At 38.2% G+C, this 22,970-nt stretch overlaps 2 protein-coding genes across 2 annotated transcripts; both read left to right on the top strand.

The window, feature by feature from the left end:
• Positions 1 to 4,312: 4,312 nt before the first annotated feature.
• Positions 4,313 to 9,641, top strand: LOC131770817 (26S proteasome non-ATPase regulatory subunit 7-like). The gene is made up of 6 exons (XM_059086546.2): positions 4,313 to 4,576; positions 4,961 to 5,053; positions 6,583 to 6,680; positions 7,561 to 7,641; positions 7,776 to 7,867; positions 8,233 to 9,641. Exons 1-6 carry the CDS (start codon positions 4,405 to 4,407, stop codon positions 8,684 to 8,686), a joined length of 990 nt encoding a protein of 329 aa, XP_058942529.1. The 5' UTR covers positions 4,313 to 4,404; the 3' UTR covers positions 8,687 to 9,641.
• A 624-nt stretch (positions 9,642 to 10,265) lies between these two features.
• Positions 10,266 to 22,425, top strand: LOC131770746 (uncharacterized). The gene is made up of 3 exons (XM_066160030.1): positions 10,266 to 10,548; positions 11,899 to 12,951; positions 19,886 to 22,425. The coding sequence occupies exons 1-3, from the start codon at positions 10,505 to 10,507 to the stop codon at positions 20,814 to 20,816; spliced, it is 2,028 nt and encodes a 675-aa protein (XP_066016127.1). The 5' UTR covers positions 10,266 to 10,504; the 3' UTR covers positions 20,817 to 22,425.
• The last annotated feature ends 545 nt before the right edge of the window (positions 22,426 to 22,970 follow it).

Genomic DNA, 22,970 nt, shown 5'->3' with positions numbered 1-22,970 from the left:
CTGTTGCAATTCTCGTTAAGTAATTTGTAATGCCTTTAATTTTAAAGCGCATCTGTAATTTTGTTATTCACGCGATTTTGCTTGTGGGTGAATATTTCGATTCTATTCTTTCCTAGCTTGAAATTGTACATCTAACATTGCTGGTCCTCCGCGAATGCAATTTGGGATGTGACGCTCACAAAGGATTTTTATTATACCTCACAGTCCAATTAGGCCCCCCTCCCAGAGGTTTCCAGACTCCATTCTTATTAGATCTGAGTCTACATTTATTTATTTTTTATTTTTTCAGTGGAACACGCTTTAATATGAAACGCTAAGTAAAAGCGTGACTTAAGCGGGAGAAGGCAAAGAGCGGAAGAGAAAATGCCACGAAAAAGCATGTGTTTTCTGAATCAATGTTTAGACACCCCCCTCCCCGCCAGGCCTGTTCTGATTGCGCTCGGCAGCAGTTGACGTTTGGAGCAGCTTTTTCCGGTTCTGGCGGTACGTCGAACAATGTTTGCCTTTCTGAGCTATTTATGAGCAAAATGTATATGATATAAGTCCAGAGTACATATCAGGCACAAAAAAGTAAACTATGTTAAATTTCAATTTATGCGAATTTCTTGAATATTTTTTAATCTCTTGAATAAATGACCTGTAACTTAACAGCGTTTTGCTGACCTATTGCGATCCTTGTCTAACATCCTATCGGATTATCGGCTAATATGACGTTCACAAGACATCAAATGAACCATGTGCTCTGTTCCGTTAGACTCAAGAGTGTCCTTAAATTTTCCCTCATTTGCGAGCAACTCTTTGAAGCTATTTTTCTTGACCAATGTCAGAAATTATTGTGAGGAACGAAAAAGAAAGCCTTTAGTTAACGTTCATATTAGAATATCGAGAAAGGTTAGGTATAACTTTTGAAATTTAGGAAGCACCTTTGTGTATTGTTTGGAATTTTTTTTAGAAACTTTTTAATTTTCCGGTGGGCACTTTACAGGCCTATCCCCGCTAAATTATTGGATCCGCCTCTGCCTAGCCTGCTCCAGGTGTTGTGTCGTAAACATGGTGGGTGAATAATGCAGAGCAAAAATAGTAGGAAAGCTTGTACAGTTCCGCAAGTCGTCACCAGACTCCTCTTCTTTCACTGTGCGTTGCCATCCTGTTCCGTAACCAGAACGCCAGGAGAAAGCGTGAGAAAATTAAACTTTGTTAAGGCTGGCTTTCTCTAACGATGTACTCGGAATGAGAGTCGAATTCATTATCAGTGAGGCAGATTGATACAATTCGGTGAAAATCAAACCAACAGAAACAACTTTGTGGCTTTACTTCCGACTCCGTTGGTCAATATCGCGGATGCAATGGGAGCTAGATTGAGTCGTAAGCATTGGGCGGGTTGTCAGACCTGCATTACGATTGTTTGGTAAAAATCATGTTTTCACTGAAACATATGCGCTTGGGTCAGGCCTCTCCCGATTGTGCTCGGGCTAAGGGCAGCTTCTAACCATCCATTTCCGTTCATGGAAAGTAAATTAACTAAGACAGCCATTTTTGTGCTTCGTTCTGGCCGATTATCCGTTCTAATATTACATGCCTTTCGATTTCCATTTGGTCCGAAGGGCTCCTTCGACTCTGACTTTGTCACCATTGAAAACCGACCTATAAAGACTCAAGATTTTAAGGTTTTCGATTTTCAGTAAAATGAAAAGAGGGTTAGGCTCATGCCGATTGGATTGGTCTCAGTGGCGCAAAAACAAGACTTTTTTTCGTCTCGGATGTTTTCATAGAAATCACACGAAGCAAGGTTACTTTTATTGCCAATTCCTAATGACTTGCGTGACAGCGTGACAGGTTACAATGGAAAAATGAAATTACTCATGGAAAGTCGATAAAATCGGATGATAACAGTTTTTTTTAGAAAAAAATCAAAACGAAACAGGAAGAATTATGCATAAGGATGAATATGATTTATTAACCCACCGAATTCCATATATGAAGGGTTAGAAAAATTCTCGCCTCCTGAATATGTTTGGATTCATGCGAAAGCTTAAGCTGTGCTGCATGCGCTGTTTCTCATGAAAATTTCTAAAGAAATTGAACTGCGCTTCGGGCCGTTTGCCTATTTCCTGCATTGATTTTTCAGTGGCTGCAAGTGATTTTTTCCTTCGTTCTGAATGATCGACGATTTTGATTACTTTGGTTTTAGTTTTGCGATCCAAAATCGAAATTCGCTCTAAAAAGATTTTCAGTGAAAGTGTTTCAGTAGCTCATTTTGGGGATTCAGTCTGAGCAATACTTTTTCGCAGCGTTGAATGTCGCGACAGTAATACTTAACTGTTCAGTGCTATTTAAGATATTTTCTTAAAATAAAATATGCGTAAATAGTAATACCATAGCGTAACTAAAGTAGACATGCGCGATGATTGGTCAATTTAGAGGCCCGTCGTTCACTGTGCGGAGCGCTAATTTGAATTGAAATCCTCCCTATTTGAACCCAGGGATATGCAACATTTGGATTTATGGCCCGCGCAATCCATAAATCTGAGCAGAAATAAACTCGGTCGGTCTGAAACTTTTTGCACAATACGGACCTCGAACTTGGTTAATAAGAGTCACCTCCTCTGTGACGAATTAATGTTCTATACCAACTTTATGCAAATAATAGATCAGCAAGTGTACTTTAGATATTACTCACTGATTTCCAAGGGAAAATACTTGGTACAGTAGTTATTCAGCTATAGAACTGCAGGTTGTGCCGGTTCATCGGCATATCGTCGTAATGCGTCGAGGAAGTTACGTCTTACAAATACTCTTAGTTTTACCCTTCTGTTTTATTTGACCGATGAAAGCGCGCGTAGATTGCAGTTATTTTTTTAGGAAACAAAAAAAACGAGATATGTCAACTTTAGGAAATGATAAAATTTTTTTCAGAATTGAATTTGCATGCGCTTTGACGTCATTCGTGCAACTTGACGGGTGCTATCAAAAATCTGTTTTGATAAGCAGAAAATCGTGTTCATAATTTCAAGGAAATAGGGGCCTTCGATTAATTTTTAAAGGTAAATGAAGAAAAAGAATAACAGATACTGTTATATCACAGTTTGAGACGAAAGTCGTTACCTGCAGAGTGTATGCATTTTTGTAAACCGACGCTATCACCTTGGCAACGGAAAGGATGTGACGATGGGTAGCTCGTTTCATTGCGAAACTTTCTAAATGAGTGATCACGTTCTCACAGCTTTACTGGGAATGACTGCTTGATTTTAATCGCGTGAATTAACGACGTAAGTAAACAAAGAACGTGACATCGGATTCCTGCTTCCTTTGGCAAACAATGCTTTCAGTAGGTACAGTGATAGCAAGATGATAATCGATTGTTTCTTCGTTAGAAAAAAAAACAGGAAGGGATTTCGAGTCCTCGGTTAGATTCCTACTCCCAAGGATAGGCTTTAGGTGATAAGTTAAACAGAGGAAAAATAAATATATCCTCACTTAACTCTTAATTACACCTAGTTTTGGCTCAAAAACAAATGAAGATTTGCCTGAGCAAATCCCAACCAGTAAACTTGCATACAGAATTCATCTATAATTATGTAATTGCATCAATAGGGGAACTGAATTCCGAGTGTAGAAAATCCCTGGGATATCAGATTAGCAGAAAAATTTTACCCCTTCATCGAGGGCCCCTCAGGGATTATTTTAACCACTGACTTACAGGCCTTGAGATGATGATAATAATAATAATAATAATAATAATAATAATTATAATACTAATAATAATTATAATACTAATAATAATGATATTGATAATAAAAGTGAGAATCGCCTCTGTTTATCACTGACGGCAATAATTTTATTTAGAAATAATGATCACCGGGAATAGGGGAACAAAATTAAAAAAGAACTTCGGATACCAAGTTAGTTGTGCCCTCATGAGGTAAACCGAGGGATAGAAAGGCAGCTGAAATAACTTTTTTCGAAAAATGATTTGCCAATGTCACAAAGAATTACAAGAAAATGCCGTAATCAGGCTAATACTGTTGGAAGATTCCAGAAAGTACTACGAAGGCCCCAATGTCTTCGTGGAGCCCACGCAAATCACCTGCTTTTAGAATCGCGTCGATTCACGTCAGTTCTAACGTAAATGATTAAATTATAGAAACGTTAAAATATGCATTGCTTTTAAGTTAAAACAAGTAAGTGTCTCATTATCAGACGTCCCACTCACGCATCTCTCTCGTGACCATGTGTGACGCGAAGCGATGATAGCGCATGAAGTAATATACCCACAATGCCTTAGAGCACTATTAACCGCGCGGAACTGGGGACAGAAAAATCTGTCGACTCACCGCCATCTTGAAAAGCTACAATTTTCTTTCAAGAGTACTTTTCGCCGTTGTCTGGCATTCCTGAAGCAAAATGCCTGGAACAGAGGAACCGATTACTAAAGTGGTGGTCCACCCAATTGTATTGCTTAGCGTTGTCGATCACTTTTATAGAATGGGTAAAGTTGGAAATCAAAAGAGGGTTGTTGGAGTATTGTTGGGTTCAAGACGAAAAGGTGTACTCGATGTAGCTAATAGTTTTGCTGGTGAGAGATTTCTTTCTTATTTAACACTTATGAAAAGATAAAAAAATTAAATAACTCCGGCTGTACTTGATCCTTGCAAACTCTGGGTGTTTTTCCAGGATCGGCTGGATTGAATCTAATTGATCGATCGTTCAGCTTTGACACGCACGTGTCAAAAAAAGGTAAAATTTCCGCACAGCCCCATACTATTGTAAAACAAATCTGTTTTCCTAATGGCAATATATTGTTTTGGTCACTGTTTTCTCTATCCAAGAACTGAATGTATAATGTAGTATGGGGTTGAGCGGAAATTTTACCAAAAAAAACTAAGCTTTTTTGTTTCTCTCTTAGTTTCTTTACACCTTTAAGAAGACAGTGATCTGATCTGTGTGTTTTCTTTGATAGTTCCTTTTGACGAGGACGAAAAAGATCCTAATGTGTGGTTCTTGGATCATGACTACCTTGAGAACATGTATGGGATGTTTAAGAAAGTCAATGGTGAGTCTTTGAATCCTCTGACCCCAAAGAGGGACTAGCATCTAATTTCTCCTTACATTATCACCCCTGAGTTAGACAATTAGGTTACGAGAATAAAGGAATGATCACTGACTGAAGAAGCTCTCTGGCTGTTAAACAAGTTCTCTTTTTCATTATCATAAGAAATGTATAGAAAACATTATGGAGAATATGTAGGGCGTGAAATTGCGCCTAATACAGGTGCCAATGCGACTAAATTTTTCACTTTGGCAACCAAATCCTGAAAGTTAGTTGCCAAATTGGCGACTAGAACGTTTCATCATAACCTTACCAAGAGATATAGTGAATTAAAAAGATTTGCAAAGATAAATCCGCACAAACTTCCGTGTTAAGTTTGTTTCCAAAACATAGCACAGGCATCTCGATCGATAACTAGACGCCATCTTGGATTTAGATGAGCCTGAACGTTGTATATCATACATCCTAGTGTCCACTTTGTAGCACGTTAAAGATCTTTTCCCTAACTTAATTTTGGAGGGTCTATCTAGAACGCTGACAGCGTAAAGAAAGATTTTGGTTGTCTTTCAAAATGGCGACCAACTTTTTTTGAATTGGCTACCACTTTGAAGAATTTAGGAGCCAAGTGGCTATCAGAAAAAAAAGTTAATTTCACGCCCTGATATGCATACTGATATTAAGGTGTAAATGGTTAACTCAACAGACTGCTGTCTGAGTTTCTTGAGGTGAAGTCCTGTTGCATTGAACCTTTGGTGAATTATATTAAAATGATGGGAATCTAAGATGGGGCAAGAGGTTACAGTTTGTGGTTCTTTATTTAATTGGTTGCCCTCAAGGGTTTATAGGAGTCCTGGAAAACCTAGAGAGTCCTAGAATTTTATACTGAAATTTTCTAGGACTGGAAAGTCCTGGAAAAAGACTATAGATCTTGGAAAGTCCTGGAACTTGGCTTAACACAAGCAATAGAGTTTTCAGGATTAATGCTATAAGAAAGACATACAGCCCATGAGGAAAATTGATTTGAAATTTAGGTAATGAATGGTTTTAACCCTTAAACTTCCATGAGTGACCAAGAGAGAATTTCTCTTTACAATATGAACACTATCAAGCAGAAAAGTGATGGGAATAAAGAAAAAATCTTGATTAGGGGATTATTAGCGATCCAATACCAAATTCTCCAAACTAACATCACAACAACTACTCGGCAGACAGTAAAGAAAAATTACTCATGAGTTCCTGGGAGCTAAAGGGACAAGGTGAAATGTAGAGTCCTGGAACAGACAATCTTAATCCTAGAAGAGTCTCAGAAAAGTCCTTGAAATTTGTTTCCGGGTACAAACTCTGGCCTTCTCTTTGATCACCTCAAGTCTATAACAATGTAACATTAATTACATAATTTAGTCAAAGCTTACCATATGTTCAGAGTTATTGTTTGCCTGTTTTGAGTTCAGTAACTTGTAACTTTTATGTTTACTTTTCTTTACTTTTTGTTAACCTTGTTTGCATGTTTGTTTGTTTTTCAATGTTCAAAGCACGTGAAAGGATTGTTGGCTGGTATCACACAGGACCTAAGTTACACCACAATGATGTCAAAGTGAATGAGTTGATCAGAAGATACTGCTCCAACTCAGTAAGTATTATGTATTTCAAATCTTGCACTGATATTGGTCTCATATAGTCTTGCGCTGTGTAGTGTGTCAGTCTTTCACTGAGGAGCTCCTTATTCACTCCTCTGACAATCCTTTGTCAATGGGTGACTCAGCCCATGTATTTTTGGTGAAAAAGGTAGATAAAGTTTGTACTAGATGCTAGCACTGGAGCTTCCCCTTTTTTTTATTAATTTCCTTACTTATTTTTTGTTGTCATTACCTCCTTTATTTTCTCACTAATGTATTTTTTTTCTTTCTTTTTCTTGACATCCTAATGTAAAGTAATGTAAATTCACGTGCAAGAAGAAAAAGTTTGTTCTTCAACCAAGTGGCCCCTTTAGGTGCAGCTTATCGTGGTTTCCTTAGCATTAAATGACTAAGAAGAATTGTTCCTCTGACCCTGAGCTGGGATGCTAGTCCACCACAAGTTTACTCCCCAGAATTTCATCAGGCTTCCCTGACAATTTTCCAGTACCTATTTGTACTCCTAGCTGAAAAGAGACACTGTGAAAGTTAACCCTATAAACCCCAAAGTCAGTTCTCTCCTTTAGGTGTTATACATTCCCTTTTAAATTTGTTACAAGAATTTGGAGGTAGATCAAGAGGACAAACTCTACCTGACAAGTTTGAGTTTCTCATTACCTGTTTGCTGTGTAATGTATGGATATTATAGGGAGAAGTTACCTGTTAATCACCTTTGGGAGTTAAAGGGCCAAGTGCTTTGCCCAAGAACACAATACCTCAGGCAGAATTTGAACTTCAACCTCTCAACACAAAGTCCAACACACTAACAAATACTTGTGGCCACTGCTTCTCCAATTTTATTTTTTCACATCATCTGTATGTGTCATCTCCCATCAGGTCCTCGTGATTATTGATGCAAAGCCTAAAGATCTTGGTTTACCTACAGATGCATATGTTGCTGTCGAAGAAGTACATGATGTAAGTTTTACAACCTTGCAATCTCAAGATTGAAATTTTTTTGGTGGCAAGTTTTGAAAATTTGGTGTGGCATCTGTTAACATTAAAGCTCTCACAATTCACAGAACTTTTATTTCTGTATTAAACATTATTAGGATGGAACACCCACAACAAAAACATTTGAGCACATTGCGAGTGAAATAGGAGCTGAAGAAGCAGAAGAGGTCGGAGTTGAGCATTTACTAAGGTAACAGGTTATTGTCCCACCTGGCGTTGTTTTCTTCATCAAAGTGTTGGATGAAACATTACATTTCTTACTCTGTTTGACCCTTAAGCTTTCTTGAGTGACGAAGACCAAAATTCTCTGCATACCATTAACACAATTTCAAGCAGACAAGGGATTAGATTAAAGAAAAATAAAAATTAGTGGATTATTAGTTGATCTAGTACCAAATTCTCTGAACGAAAATCAAATGAACAGTTTGGAAGACAGTAAGGAAAGTTACATAATGAGATTAACATGTAGGGTATCAGTTTAAGGGCTGAAAAAAATTATGTCATTTTCAGTTATTATTGGTTAATACATGGATAATTGTGTGTTTACTTTCTCAGGGATATCAAGAATCTTACTGCAGGAACACTGTCCCAACGTATCACCAACCAGCTATTGTCTCTGAAAGGTCTCAACTCGCGTCTCCAAGATATCAGAGATTATTTGGATAAAGTTGCAACTGGCAAACTACCTGTCAATCACACGATCATATATCAGTTACAAGATGTGTTCAATTTACTACCAAATCTGAGTCTGGAAGAGTTTATCAAATCACTCTCAGTAAAAACCAATGATCAGATGTTGGTGGTGTATGTAGCATCCCTTGTTCGTGCCGTAATTGCTCTCCATAACCTTATCAATAATAAAGTTGCCAACAGGGATGCAGAGAGAGATGAAGCCAGCAAGAAAGAAGAGAAAAGTAAAGAGATTAAGGATAAGGACACTAAAGATAAGAATGCACAAGACAAAGAAAAAGAGGAGAAAACCAAAGCAGAGGAGAGCAAAAAGTCTTAATTGTACATACACTGAGTAACATTGTAAAAAAAAAACCCCAACAACAACAACTTTGTCTTGGTAGAATTTATCACTTAATGGAGAAATATGCTGTGGAAACCATAATTTTTATCTCTGCCATTGATAAGTATGATTTAAAAATTAACTACCAATCTTATTTTGAAATTCCATTTTAGAGTAACTTAATCTTAGAAAGTTATCTTCAAATGTGCAAAACTTTTGACAGTAGTGTTATACCTTCAATTACTACTGTACTACCATTTTGAAAACAACTTGGTAACTCTGTCACGAACAGCTGCTCTGCTTATTCCAAAGAAAAATCTTTAGTTTAGTCAAGAATGGTTTTTTGTGTGTGCATATCACTGAATTGTTAACCCATGACTGTCCCTAACATCAGTATGCAAATGCTCTATATTGTTCAGAATACATCTCTTTGCATGTGTGCAGACAAGGAGAATTTGTTTATCAGTCAAGAGCTTCTTTGGTTGGTGATGATTTCCTTTAGTCTGGTGACTTTTGTGGTTTGATTCAGGCTTGAGTTTTCATGGAGAAATTAGATGCAAGTCACTCTGAGGGGTAAAAAGATTAAGATAGATTTGCAAGAGATGGGAGAGAAAGAAAAGTGAGAATTTGGAATTTTTTAAGCAGCCAGTTTGCTAAGCTGGATTCAAAATGGCAGTTTTTGTGGTCAAATTTGAGCACTGTAGAAATCAACTTTAAAAGTTAAGTTTACTCTTCAGAATCTCTTAATGTGATCAGTGTCATAAGTTCATATACACTTTTTGATAGTGGAAATAAATTTACATGGTGTTTGGAGCATACTTTCCCTCTATGACATTCCCAGTGTTTGTTGATTGATTGTGTTAATACTGGATCAATAACATCCATGCAACAGATTTGATCGCTCAGGTTTGTAGTTTAGCCATTTTCTTGGTAATAAAAATGTTCAAACTCTCTGAGTCTTGAAATATTTTTTCTAGTTTAAATCACTGTTACCCCATATAGCTGAGTGAAAGCTATGTTAAAATAAGCTTTTTTTCCCTTCAATTTGTTTGGAACATAGTGCTGCACCTAAGGCTGCCCATGTCGTAGTGTAACGCTATCGATTGCTGTCAGAAATATTCTGGCTATTCACCTTCGATGGAATCGATAAACTTAAGCGTAGAATGACAGAGAAGGAGTCCAAGAAAGGATAACCTTGAAAAACCGACCACTAGGGTCTACCGCTGCTTAAAAGACGCCTCTTGATTTGCATTAGACGGCCGGGCAATTGCGAAAATGCAGGTGCTGAGCTCTTTTTTTCCTTGTTAAAAATCTTCAGTTTCGCCAACTCGTCGCAACCTCTGTCATAGTTATCTCAGAACTTAGCTTTAAAAATACTCATTCTCCCTCTCTTTCAGTATAACAATAAAAATAGTACTTTACCCTGCTATAATTCGGTTACGACTCCTCCAAGGAGACTATCAGTTTTTAGAATCGCGGAGTGCAAACAAGGCTACCCGTCACGCCATATTTTTAGGCCATGATCCTCACGAAACTGTTGACGTGACAATAGCAAGCTCATTCGCGCACGCTCCAACTTGGCGAGTACGATATAAAAAGAGTCGTAAGGAAATTGCGTTGATCTTTACGGAAAGCAAGAAAGCGACGAGGACTTATCTTATCTCTGAACGATATTACGTTACCTTAATCGGTTGTCTATAGATTCCAGTCCAGCGGCAGAATTTCGAGGAACTGTGCACACGCGACAAGTCTTTCTGCGAACAATTTCGCTCAAATAGATATGTCGTGTTTGAGATCGAGTTATTTATCGACAGAATGAGTTTTGAGTTGGAAAAAATACCCGATAACGACGGACAAAGGTTTGTTTTAACAGTAGTTTAATGCTTTAAAATGGAAGGCTATATTTTTGTTTGGAGCTAGAGTGAACATAATTTCGATGTGGTTTGGATAATTTATACGCAAAGTTACGTGGTCTTTCATCGGTCGAGTGAATTTAGGAGTAAGTAAGATAGATTTAAATAAAAGTAGCATTGAAAGCATGCTATTCTTGTGGAATTGCAAGCACCGCGACTGATACAGCTTGAAAATTAAGATTAGAAGAGATTTTTTAAGGGAAATCAAATGTTTATGTATATCGCCTAGGACTGGATATAGAACTGAAAATCAGAAGATAAACGGATAGTTTATTAGAGGAAATCTTTTAGAATAAGTCTCCAATATCAGTTGGTAAGATGGTAAGTTTTGAGCTCGGTAAAGAAATAGAGTAAGATGTTTTCCGTCTCGTCACGAGCATGGGACAAAGAAAAAAATTCTGATTCCCCCCTGAGGACTGAGGTTCGATTCCTTATGGGGACTCAGGAGTGTTGTCCCACGCGCGTGACAAGGCGAAAAACATATTTCTCGCCATTTTGATTGTTTTCAATTCCGACGATAACATTAACAGCGACGCGAAGGTGAAATATAATTTTCCTCTTTAAAAATTTCATTTTACTATTATTTATAGACAATTTAGTAAGGGAACAAGTATATTTTGTTTTGTTTTCGCCATGTACTTTGCTCTTCTAGTTGAAATTTGCAGAGTAAAGAGAAAATAGTTTTTCCGCTTTCGGTCTTGAATGTAATTTATGCGTTTTACAATAATCAGTCACGCAATCATCTCATCAAAACATGATGGCACATCTGTTTATTACACCAAGCCTTGCTCGCTGCTCCAAGTAAAGCAGCCTTGTACTTAGTACAAAAGATGATTCACAGGTCAGCACACAGCGACTGAAGATGGCTAAGATTTGTTTTTATTAATGTTTAACACCAATGCTGTGTTAGATCACTTATCTTACACTTTGTGGCGTGTTCCCTTGAAAGCGGTGTCAAAAGAAAGTATAACTATTTCGCAACATATTGTTATCATTAAAAAGACAATTAGGTAAAAGAGGCAAAAACACAGCTTCTAAAATTGTCCCTAAATTTAGCTCTATGTGCAAGTTCGATATCATCAATTTTTTTATCACTGAGTTGCAATCAATTTCTCAAAAGAGGGATTCATCTTAATACCAAGTTTTATAAGTCTGTGCTGGCGATCCAGTGCCACCTTAAATTACAGAAAATAAAGTCAAAATCGCTCTGAACTGTACGTACAGATATTTATATAACTTCGCAGAAGATACTTATTTCAAGAAAACAAAAAATTTATTGGAATGTTTGTTTTACAGTAGTTCCTCATCTAATGAAACAGATGAAGATGATGCCACTCTCCCGGAACCGTCAGAATCATTCGTTGTGAACCAAATCACTAAAAAATTCGAAGAATTACGTCAGCGACGAGAAGACCTGCATAAGGCTTTTGTGGAATGGATACCAAAGAGGAAAAACACCAGAGAGCAACTGCAAGAGTTGGCCACAAAACTTCACGAACATCATAGAAATGTAAATATATCAACCGTCACAGGGGCGTCCTTGGGTACTGTGGGAGGGGTCCTTTCAATTGCGGGTCTCATCGCTGCACCCTTCACCTTCGGAGCCGGGCTCGTAGTCTCACTCGTTGGCGCCGGGATTGGAGGCACGGGAGGTCTGGTGATGTCTGGTTCCAAAGTAGTTGAGATAATTCTCACGAAGTTAGGATTAAAAGAAGTACAAGAAGCCATTGATGTGGACAGGGAAGCTTGTGCGCAACTGCAAGAAAAGTTGGAAGCTCTTGAGAACTTCATCTACGACCTAGCAGAGTTTCTGAAACCTCTTCACGACGATGCACAGTTAAAAAGAGAATTAGAAGGCAGTGGTTTTACATTCCTTCAAAATTTAGCCTCAAGTGAATTCGCGACTTCTCCCGAAGAGAAAGTGGAATTCGGCGCCAGATTCTTCCGGGTTTTTTCGTCCGCGGCGTCAGTCTCGGCCTCAGCGTTCGCTACCGCGGGAACTTTGGCGCGAAGCGCGGCTTTGGCAGGAACACGCGTTGCACACGTGGCCGGTTCAATCGTAAGCGCGGCTCTTCTACCTTTGGACATCACTTTACTAGTGAAGTCGTCTTTAGAGCTTCAAAGAGGCTCAACTTCTAAGGCGGTGGAAGATATCAGGCAGATTTTAAGCGAGTTGGAATGCCCAGAAGAGGAAGAGATTCAACTCATGGTGGAGAGTTTTATCGACGAAAAGTTTACTGAGGCCTATAATGATGACATAGACAAAGGCGAAGATGACAAAGGCAAAGATGACAAAAGCAAAGGCGAAGACGCCACAGAAAAACCAAACAATGGTGGCGCGAACAATGATTAGATGGTTGAAGAGGCTGGGACTTTATAGTTAACATTTAAACTCACAAAATCTGATTCGTTAATCTCCCTTCTGACTGTAGTATATTTTCTCATAAATTACTCAAGACAATTTGGTGTTAAACAAGACAACCCTCCCTAGATGATGGGCTTCTATAATCTCAAGACCTGTTCGCTAGATTATGTATCGCAATGTGTAGGAGAAGTTGCACGTTGATCTATTCTGGGAGGCTCAGCTTTATCAAGTTTTAGTCGTTTCTGCGTTAACAATTAGTTACATTAGAAAAATATACTTTTTGATGTAGAAACATCTCGATTATTGACGAAATAACTTTCATACAATTTGAGAAGAAATTTGTCCTTTAAATTTTTTTCCTAAAAGTGGCGCGTTTCAGAAAACTGAATTTAGATTAAGCTGAAGTAAAACAAAACGAGCTTAAAATGAAATAGAAAATTCGATTAATGAATGAGGGTATTTAAATGTCTTCATAGATAGACCTCACTAATTTATTAAAATGTCGACAAAATTGAGTATCGTTGGATGTTGGTAAAAAGTAAGCTAATCTAGAAGACGGTAGTATTTAAAACGTAGCGGTTTAAGTTATTTAAAAGTTGTTATTGGAAGTTGTCACACTACAAACTACATTCATGAACAAGATCATTAAAAAGAGATGCAGTTTATTTGTGTTGTTATTTACTGTGTTAGACGCTAAGATGAGAAAGATTATCAAGGCGGGAGATTAATAAATTCTTCTGCCTTGCTTTGAAAACTGTACTTGCCTTTAAAAATTTCTCTATCTACTAATAGAGAGGGCCTGGATACGAAACTACCATGGTGCACGCGTAAGCCACTAACCGCTCTGTTCACGGGCAACTCTAACAAACATTGCCTGTTCTAAAGAGCGATCTTTCACCTTTTTTCGACCGAGAGGGGAAAACAAAGGAACACATTTTTCTTCTAAATGAAGGTCATTGTACTTATTTCCTCACAAATTATTTGCAGCGAGCAAAAAAAATTGTAAACAGTAGTATTCCCGCCTAGTTACGGTTGAATTTGTAAGAGTTCTCTTGTACGGCTTTTATAGTTCTACTACCAAATGGCTCTCGGTGAGTCTTTCCAAGTCCGTTCAATTTGGACATTTGTACCTTAAATTGCACAACAGAAGCTGAAGGAATTCAATGAAAAAAAGCCCCATCGAACCCTCATGTGTGTAGTTGAAGTATCTCCTTCGAAATTATGGAGGAAAGACCAGATCTACTCACGCCATTGCAGCAAACAAACGAGCAAATTCTCGCTCAAAAAATTTTGAAATAAATAAAAAAAATTGGAATTTACTTACAATTATACTTTCCTTGCCATTTACTTACTGAACATAGGTAAATCTTCCTCATTAATTAATCGTCGATGAGAGTGAATAATAATTTCCGTAAGATCGTTGACTGCTTTTCAAGAAAACATTGTCGTGGCAGTCCTTGCAAATCTAGTTCCGTTGTTTTTTCAAAAGTGTGCATCCACTTTATTTTTAAGTGCTCTCTAATTGACCGGTGTCAGATTGTAACAGATACCTGTAAAAATAATGTTTCAAAGTTCGTTTAGAAGCCTTTTAAAATCACCTTTATCATTACGCAAATCAAAATATTTCGGGGAAGCATCTCTCTTTAATTTGCATTACCTCTATTTAAACTACCACATACTCGCTCAAAAATTGTTCAGTTTATGGAAGATCTTGCCGTTACTACAGCCCTCCACTAAATCATTCGGGTTTTTTTTTGGAAAGAATTTCGTTAAGCTTAAGGAAAAAAAAGTGTTATTCACCAGCCTAAGTCGGCCCGTGTCGGGAAAAACTTTGCCCTCAGTCTTGAGTACGGTTTTCCTCAATACAGACCTTCCAGCTGGCGAATAACCGTGTACTTCTCAGTTCTTTAGCAGATCCACGCACCATTCATTTTCGGACCAGTATTCATTCTTTCAATGGAATATTGAAGAAAACCACCCTTAAAAACCACCTTTAAGAGGCTGCACATGACAGAAACAATCCTTTCAGAATTGTTCACGTTTATTTGTTATTTATTAACCGTTTATTTGTATGATATCAGGCATCAGACACGTGCACATGCGCTTGTCGTGTGTTCAGTATGCAAATAAATATCAAAGTTTCTGGGAATTGACTCAATTTGAGTCACACTGTTACGGCGTACTGGATATGTGAATACGAGTTATCCATAAAAGAATGAATTTTCAGGATCTTGAGTCGTTAGAGGTGGATTGGAACGACGGACAAAGGTTTGTTCAAGAATATGTGTATACCTGTACGTCAAGAATGATGAAATATTTTGAATTTTTCGAGACCATTACGCTCTAACGAATTCACGATCAAACTTGCGGAAGGAGGAAGTTTATCTGTAGATTTTCTAAAATATTTCGTGGTTATTCAAACAAAATCTTACATTTCCCACCAATCAACATTGTTTAAATCCAATTCTGAAAAACAGCAACGAAAAAGCGACAATCTCTCTCCAAAATCGTGTTTTTGGACGTCGAAACAAATTTGGCCCTATACAGTCGAACCTCGATTATTCGGACCTCGATTATCCGGAGTTCTCGACTTTTTTTTCGGTCTCACATGAGGAGCTTTGGCCCCGAAAAAAATTCGCAGCATGCATTCTACGGAGGCGTTATATTTCTGTCATCAGTATAGAGAATTACATCAACGTTTGCGGTCGGTAGGTGTCTGTGCGGTTATTTAAACCTGTTGATTATAAGTTAAATGTTCACCTAATTATTTTAAAATACTGCACTGCATAGGCTATGCTCGAATTTCAATTACGAAAACACAAGAAATCTGGCATTAAAATCACTTGGCGCGATCTTATCATGGAGGCTGAAGACTTCGATCGATCGGCTGAGCTTTCTATAGTTACGGGATCCAATCTCGACCCCAATAAGTCCTGGTATGTGCTAACGAAAAGTTAATGTGAAATCAGGCCGAAAGCTTTTGCAAAGAACGAATTTTTTCGTCGATTCCGCGATGACTACAATACGTTCTGTCCCGCCAGCAGGTCTCAAGCGCGCCAACAAAGGCTGTTCGTTCAACGCCAGGTAACCAAATAACATGCATGTGATATCTTCAATTGGTCTCCGTGCCAGATTAATTAGAAAGGGAGAAAAACAAAGCAGATGGATTCGCAAGATCTCAAAATATAATCTTGTTGTTTATGCGGTAAATCAAATCGCCCTCGACCGTACACTTTAGGCGGGAAATGCCTCCAGTCGAAATATCATGGGAAATTGCAATGATGTCAGTCAAGAATAGCCGAGCTTGACAAAGACATTCGGCAACTAGTAAATGATAATAATTATATAAGTGGATGCCTCAACTTTCAGTCAAAAGAAAGAGTCCAGACAAACAGCGGTCTCCTGATATAAATTAGTGTGAATTCAATTTTTCGTGCCCTCTTGGGTAGTGTATACCTGAAGGTTATTTTAATCTCTTGCATACCCTCTTGGATAGTGTATACCTGAGGATTAATTTTTAATATCTTCTATACCCTCTTGGATAGTATATATCTGAGGATTAATTTTTAATATCTTCTATACCCTCTTGGGTAGTGTATACCTGAAGGGTTATTTAAATCTCTTGCATACCCTCTTGGATAGTGTATACTGAGGATTAATTTTTAATATCTTCTATACCCTCTTGGGTAGTGTATACCTGAGGGTTATTTTAATCTCTTTCATACCCTCTTGGGTAGTGTATACCTGAGGGTTAATTTTAATCTCTTCTATACCCTCTTGGGACTTGAGTAGTGTATACCTGAGGGTTTTTTTAATCTCTTGCATACCCTCTTGGGTAGTGTATACCTGAGGGTTATTTTTAATCTCTTCTATACACTCTTGGGTAGTGTATACCTAAGGGTTATTTTTAATCTCTTCTATACCCTCTTGGGTAGTGTATACCTGAGGGTTTTTTTAATCTCTTGCATACCCTCTTGGGTAGTGTATACCTGAGGGTTATTTGTAATCACTTCTATACCCTCTTGAATAGTGTAAATCTGAGGGTTATTTTTAATCTCTTGCATACCCTCTTGGGTAGTGTATACCTGAGGATATTCTTAATCTCTCCTTTACCCTCTTGGGTTGTGTATACCAGAGGGTTATTTTTAATCTCTTGCATACCTTCTTGGGTAGTGTATACCTGAGGGTTATTCTTACACTCTCCTATACCCTCTTGGGTTGTGTATACCTGAGGGTTATTTTTAATCTCTTCTATACCCTCTTGGGTAGCGTATACCTGAGGGTATAATAACCTTTTCTTATCCCTCCTAACTCGGTAGTCGCGAAAGACGATATTCATACGAGTGAATTTGTTCTCAATGACCTAAAATGCAATAACGATGTTTTAGACCAGCTTCTCCCCTGTTATTGTCGATTTTGACAACTCTGATGTCTTCGGAAAAGCTTAAAATGCCGTTCCAAACTGAAACCTTCGCACATAGAAGATCATTATAAGAATAATTGCATTGCGCCGAAGCTTGAAGACCGAACAAGGAGACCACCAGTTGGAAGCGATGTGTATTCTCTAGATTATCTAATCAACACAGTTTCTGGACTTTAAAAGTTGAAAACCATGACCTGTATAAAGAAGGGTTTTTGTCGGAGTTAACCTTACGTAGGCCTAGGTCTTCGATCATGGAGGTGAAATCAGCTTTACCGGTGCCGCTTTTTAGGCTATTTTTGTGTTTCTTCGTTTTACGTGTTTTAAATTGTTCCCGTTATATGTTTCTGTAACATTTGGTAAGGAATATTTGTGGACCTTGTGTTAACGATTTACTGTTGTCTTCTTTACGACATGTATTGTCTCTACAGAGAAAATAAGCTTAACGTACCGCCCCTTAAGTTTTTTCGAATTAGACCCGTTAAGTTTGTATGAGACATTTCTCTGGACTCTTGTTTCTGGAAAATGAGTGAACAAAAATTGCAAAGTTGGATTTTTTAATGTTGAGAGTTAGTTTGTTGGCTGTAAACCAGTTATAAAGGTTTTGTAGCTCATTTTTTACCGTTGTCTAAAGATCTTTCAGATTTTTGTCCGCATACAAAATGTTAGTGTCGTCTGCAAAGAGGTAAAACCTAAATTTATTCAAGCATCTGTGGATATCACTGACATATAGCAAGAAAAGCGATGGTCCAAGAATTGATCCCTGAGGAACACCACCTCTAACGACAGCTTTATCTGATATATGATGGCCTACTTGCGTTTTTTGCGTGCGATTTTTGAGATATGAGAACCAATCATTAATTAATCCACGAAAGCCATAGTGATTGAGCTTATCAAGCAAAATGTCGTGATCGACGGTGTCGAAGGCTTTTTTAAGATTAAGGAATACTCCACAAGATAACAACCATTGATTCATGTTTGTTTCTAAATCATTAACAATGTCCAATATTGCGTGTTGGGTTGAATGCCCCTTACAAAAGCCGTATTGTGAGGAATACAAAAGTTCGTGTTTCTTTAAATAGCTCGTCAATCTGTTGTAAATTATTTTTTTGAATACTCTATTAAAATTTAAAAGTAAAGAGATAGGTCTGTAGTTGTTTGCATCTGTATCATCGGCGTAATTTTAGCAATTTTGAGCTTTGATGGATAAGTCCCTAATCTGATAGATGTATTTAGTATCCCTGAAAGAACAGGGGCTGTGACGTCACTCGAACATTTGAGTATTTTGGTAGGTGAGGAGTATAAACCATAAGACTTATCATTCGGTACAAGTAATATTTCTGACTATTCTTCGGGTAAAACAGGTTGAAATAGGAAGGATGAAATTGGAGATTTACACTTATCAACATAGTCTAGATGATGTTTTTGGGGAATGGGTAGGTTATTAGCAAGTCTGTTTCCGACTGTCGCAGAGTGTTCATTAATAATGTTAGGTATCCGCGAACCTTCCTTAACAATTTTGTTACGATTATTAATAATCCTTTAGTGCAGATGTGACTTTGAGTTTTGTTTCCGCGGATGTAAAAGTTCGTTGCTTCCTTGTTGACCATACTGTTTTCGAAAAACGTATCATAATATCTCCTTTTGCTTACGCGTATCAGTGTACAAATTTTATTTCTATAGTGTTTGCACTTAATTTTGTCTCCAGTTGCATATAATTTATTTCTAACCTTAATGGCCGCTTTATTTCCATTAGTTATCCAAGGGTTAGGTAGCTGTTCTGCTTTGCGATGATATATTTTTTTCACGGGGGTGTGTTTGTTAACAATTGTATTATACTTGTTGTAAAACGACGAAAACAATTTGTTCACACAATTTGTTCCATTTGCAATTATTCGATTCCAGTCAACTTCAGACAGCTCATCGTTAAAGTGATGTAAGTTACGCTGTAATCTTGCAGATAACGTGATGAATGGAAAGTTAAACATAGTCAAGCAGATTCTTAAGTGCCTCAAGAAAGGAATTTTAAAGTCTACTCTGGATCACATACACAAATCTACACACCCTGCTTTTAAGGGTCGTTTTCGTGAAAAATATCTGGGGTCTGTGAGGACCTTGAGTTGAGCTCTTAAAGAGAAGGGACATGTGGCACTGAAGAGGGTGGGGGGGGGGGAGGCACAGAGTTTTTAGGAGGAAACGGAGCGGAGAGGGAATCACTTATCGCCAGCAGAATATAAAAGACTGCTAATAAACTGCTAGTAGGGGGGAGGAATGGAAAGGATAAGAATATTACAGAGCCTTATGGAGGGGGGGGGGGGGAAAGGGGGGAATCAGATAAATGTTATCGAGACAAAATCAAACTCCCTCAGCTTCCCCTCCCCTCTCTCAGGCCTCAGGCGAATAATACTGACCTATCGGAAAGCAGCCCAGCACCTAAACAGAATAGATCCTTAAAAGTTAAAATAATTCTTTTTCTTCATTGAATATTTGTCTTGCAGAATTTTATTGCCAGAAGAAGTTTATGTCCAAGTCATAACGAGATTCCGAGAATTAGACCGGTTGGGGGAAGAATTGGTTAACACCTTTAAGCAGTGGATACCGAAGAGGAAACGCACTATGGAAAAACTGGAGGAACTTGCATCCAAATTACACCAGCAACATATAAATGTTAGTAAATCGACCATAGCAGGTGCTTCCGCGAGTACCGTAGGAGGAATCCTAGCGATAGCGGGCCTGATCGCCACGCCCTTCACTTTTGGGGCCGGGCTTGTGGTCTCCCTCATTGGCGCCGGAATTGGAGGCACAGGAAGCCTGGTGATGTCTGTTTCCAAAGTAATCGAGATAATCCTCGCAAAGCTAGGATTGAAAGACGTTCAGAGAGCCATTGACGAGGACAAGGAAGCTTGCACGCAGCTTCAAGAAAAATTGGAAAACCTTGAGAGGTTCATCTCCGACTTAAGAGAAATAGAAAGCAATGGTTTTGAATTTCTCCACAATCTAGCCGGAAGGGTGTACACAACTTCAACTGAGGAGAAAATAGATTTCTTCGCCAGGTTTTTGCGGGTGTTCTCGTCCACGGCTTCAGTAGGGGCTGGAGCATTCGCTGCTGCTGGTGCCTTCGCTCGAGCTGGGGGTTTAGCGGGGGCCAATTTAGCTGGAGGAGTTGCTGGCGCCGTGCTGTTACCTCTGGATATCTACATGTTGGTGAAATCGTCTTTAGAGGTGCATAGAGGATCGACTACGCAGGTTGTGAATGACCTCAGGAAGTTACTAAGCGAATTGAAATGCCCAGAGGAAGATGAGATTCAGGAGATGGTGCGGAAATTCATCTGCGAGAAGTTAAGTGAGGCCTTTAATGATGGGGTCTCAAACGAAGTACAAAGAGACAACGGTGATGACTTAAGAGAAGCCGAAACTGTAGCGATATAGTAATCAAAGAGGAACGTCAGTAGCGATAGCAATAGAACGAAACCTACGTGAAGCGGATCAGTGTGATAAGCCGAATCCTCAAGAGTCTTTGCTAAAGATGATTTTTTCGTAGTTAGGAAAACCGTGCACTTCTGTAAGTCGTGTCCAGTTCAGCGATTCAATGTGTTTCAAGGTAAAGCTGCCGAATGTTGAGTAACAGCATTGAATTACTCACCATTCTTAGCCAGATGAACTGACCTTCTTTCTACACATATTTTGATCCTAATTTCCTTTTAGCAATCCGCCATAACAGAGATTATAGCAAACTCAGCAAAACATCTTGCTCCTGATTATTTAACTTCCAAAGTATAAGTAGGCTGTGGGATTTCTGTTCTGCACTTACCCCTCCCTTAACCTAACAACAGTCAACTGATAAAAAGCTGGGGCTGATGATGGGTTGGGAGGGGAGGGGCAGGTGCACAGTTCAGATACCGTTATTACACGCGATAAAAGTGGCTCAAAATAGCTGATTTGTTGAAGTTGCGACCGCTGTACACGGTTCCCACCGTAGAAGACTTCACAGTGAGGCTCGTTATCACCGTGCAATGTACTCGAACCCGTGGAGACCTGTGCTAATCCCATACCAGTCGAACACTAGCAAGGTCCCTTGTCAGTTTCTATTGTAAGGGAGAGATATGCTCCGGAAAACCTTGAAATTTTTTACATCTCTTGTTAAAAAGTATGTAAAAACAGTAACTATATCTGAAAGTTGAACAAATCAATAAGACATACTTTTCTGTGACTCTGAGTTTCACGCTTATGTGATCATCAGACAGATGAATCTGTCTGATGATCGCGTAAGTGTGAAACTCAGAGTCACAGAAAAGTTGCGTCTTATTGATTTGTCCAGCTTTCAGATATACCACGCTCAGCGAACGTATCGAGCACTATACCGCAAGGATAGACTATAATCAAGATTTATTTATTTAAAAACAATAATTATCTACCGAGACTTGAGACTCCATGGAGTAACTGAACCTTTCGAAGATTATCTTCTTTGCCACAAATTCGAATGCGTACGCCGCCACTTTGAAAAACAATTATGTAACCTAGCTGGAAACTCACGACATCCCAGAAGTCAAATCAAATGGCAGATCAAAACGCGCGCTCAACAAATGGTTTTTGCTTAATTTGCTGCTTGGCCACTTGCGCCCAGATTCGAATCATTAAGTTTTGAGTGCAGCCGTAATGTGAGTCTTTTATCCTCTTGGTAAGCGGCCAAGTTACCAAACAACAATCAAGTTTCAGGTGCATTCGAAGAAAGGTTACCCTCCTGTCTAGAATGTCACAACGTGGTCGTGTCTTAATTCAAAATATGCTCTTTCATGGCTAGAAAAAAACTTACATGATTTCTAGAGCATACGTTTAATTTTCCTCTAAAAGTCTTAAAAGGCACTGGGAATATTTTAATCATACTGGGAGTTCAGGTGGACTCTTTAGAGTTTAATCATATGCACTGTGTGTTCTAGTGATCTTTTCACCTTTGATACAATTGAACCCGTCGAACAAACGAGTATCGATAATATACAAATTCATCAAATGTAAGATGCTTTCTTGATTAACAAATAAATTCTCCCTTCAACATAATCACTTTTTCCAACAAATGACTGTCAAGAATATACAAGTTCATCAACTGAAGGATGGATTTTTTGATTAATAAATAAGTCCCCCCCTTCAACATCATCACTTTTTCTAACAAATGACTATTGAGAGTATACAAATTCATCAAGTGAAGGATGTTTTTTGATTTACAAATAAGTTCTCCCTTTGACATCATCACATTTTCCAACACACAAGTATCGAGAATATCCAAATTCATCAACTGAACGATGCTATCTTGATTTAAGACTCCATTCCCAAAATTAAATTCCAGATAATAATTAAGATGTATCAATTTTACACCAATTTGCGATAATTCACCAATATTGCAAATATATGAAATATAATTTGAAATTATTCTACATTTTTCAATAACTTTTAGTTATACAAAATATAACCTTTACAAAAATATTGATATATAAATGAATTTACTGGAAAGTGTAGTTGTTGCAACATGTTAACATGAAACCTAAAATAAATTTTAAAGATATGTAAAAAGTTTTCATTTGACTACCT

The sequence above is a fragment of the Pocillopora verrucosa genome, chromosome 13, assembly GCF_036669915.1.
Source record: "Pocillopora verrucosa isolate sample1 chromosome 13, ASM3666991v2, whole genome shotgun sequence".
NCBI lineage: Eukaryota > Metazoa > Cnidaria > Anthozoa > Scleractinia > Pocilloporidae > Pocillopora > Pocillopora verrucosa.
The sequence above is the reverse complement of the archived record's forward strand: the minus strand, read 5'-3'. Positions and strand labels throughout refer to the sequence as shown.

Excerpts from the sequence above, each read along its gene's own strand:
- LOC131770817 (XM_059086546.2), top strand. The coding sequence starts at position 4,405 with ATGCCTGGAACAGAGGAACCGATTACTAAAGTGGTGGTCCACCCAATT. Across the intron at positions 4,577-4,960 it reads TGTAGCTAATAGTTTTGCTG|TTCCTTTTGACGAGGACGAA; the intron begins GTGAGAGATTTC and ends TTTCTTTGATAG. Across the intron at positions 6,681-7,560 it reads GAAGATACTGCTCCAACTCA|GTCCTCGTGATTATTGATGC; the intron begins GTAAGTATTATG and ends ATCTCCCATCAG.
- LOC131770746 (XM_066160030.1), top strand. The coding sequence starts at position 10,505 with ATGAGTTTTGAGTTGGAAAAAATACCCGATAACGACGGACAAAG. Across the intron at positions 10,549-11,898 it reads CCCGATAACGACGGACAAAG|TAGTTCCTCATCTAATGAAA; the intron begins GTTTGTTTTAAC and ends TTTGTTTTACAG. Across the intron at positions 12,952-19,885 it reads AATGGTGGCGCGAACAATGA|AATTTTATTGCCAGAAGAAG; the intron begins TTAGATGGTTGA and ends TTTGTCTTGCAG.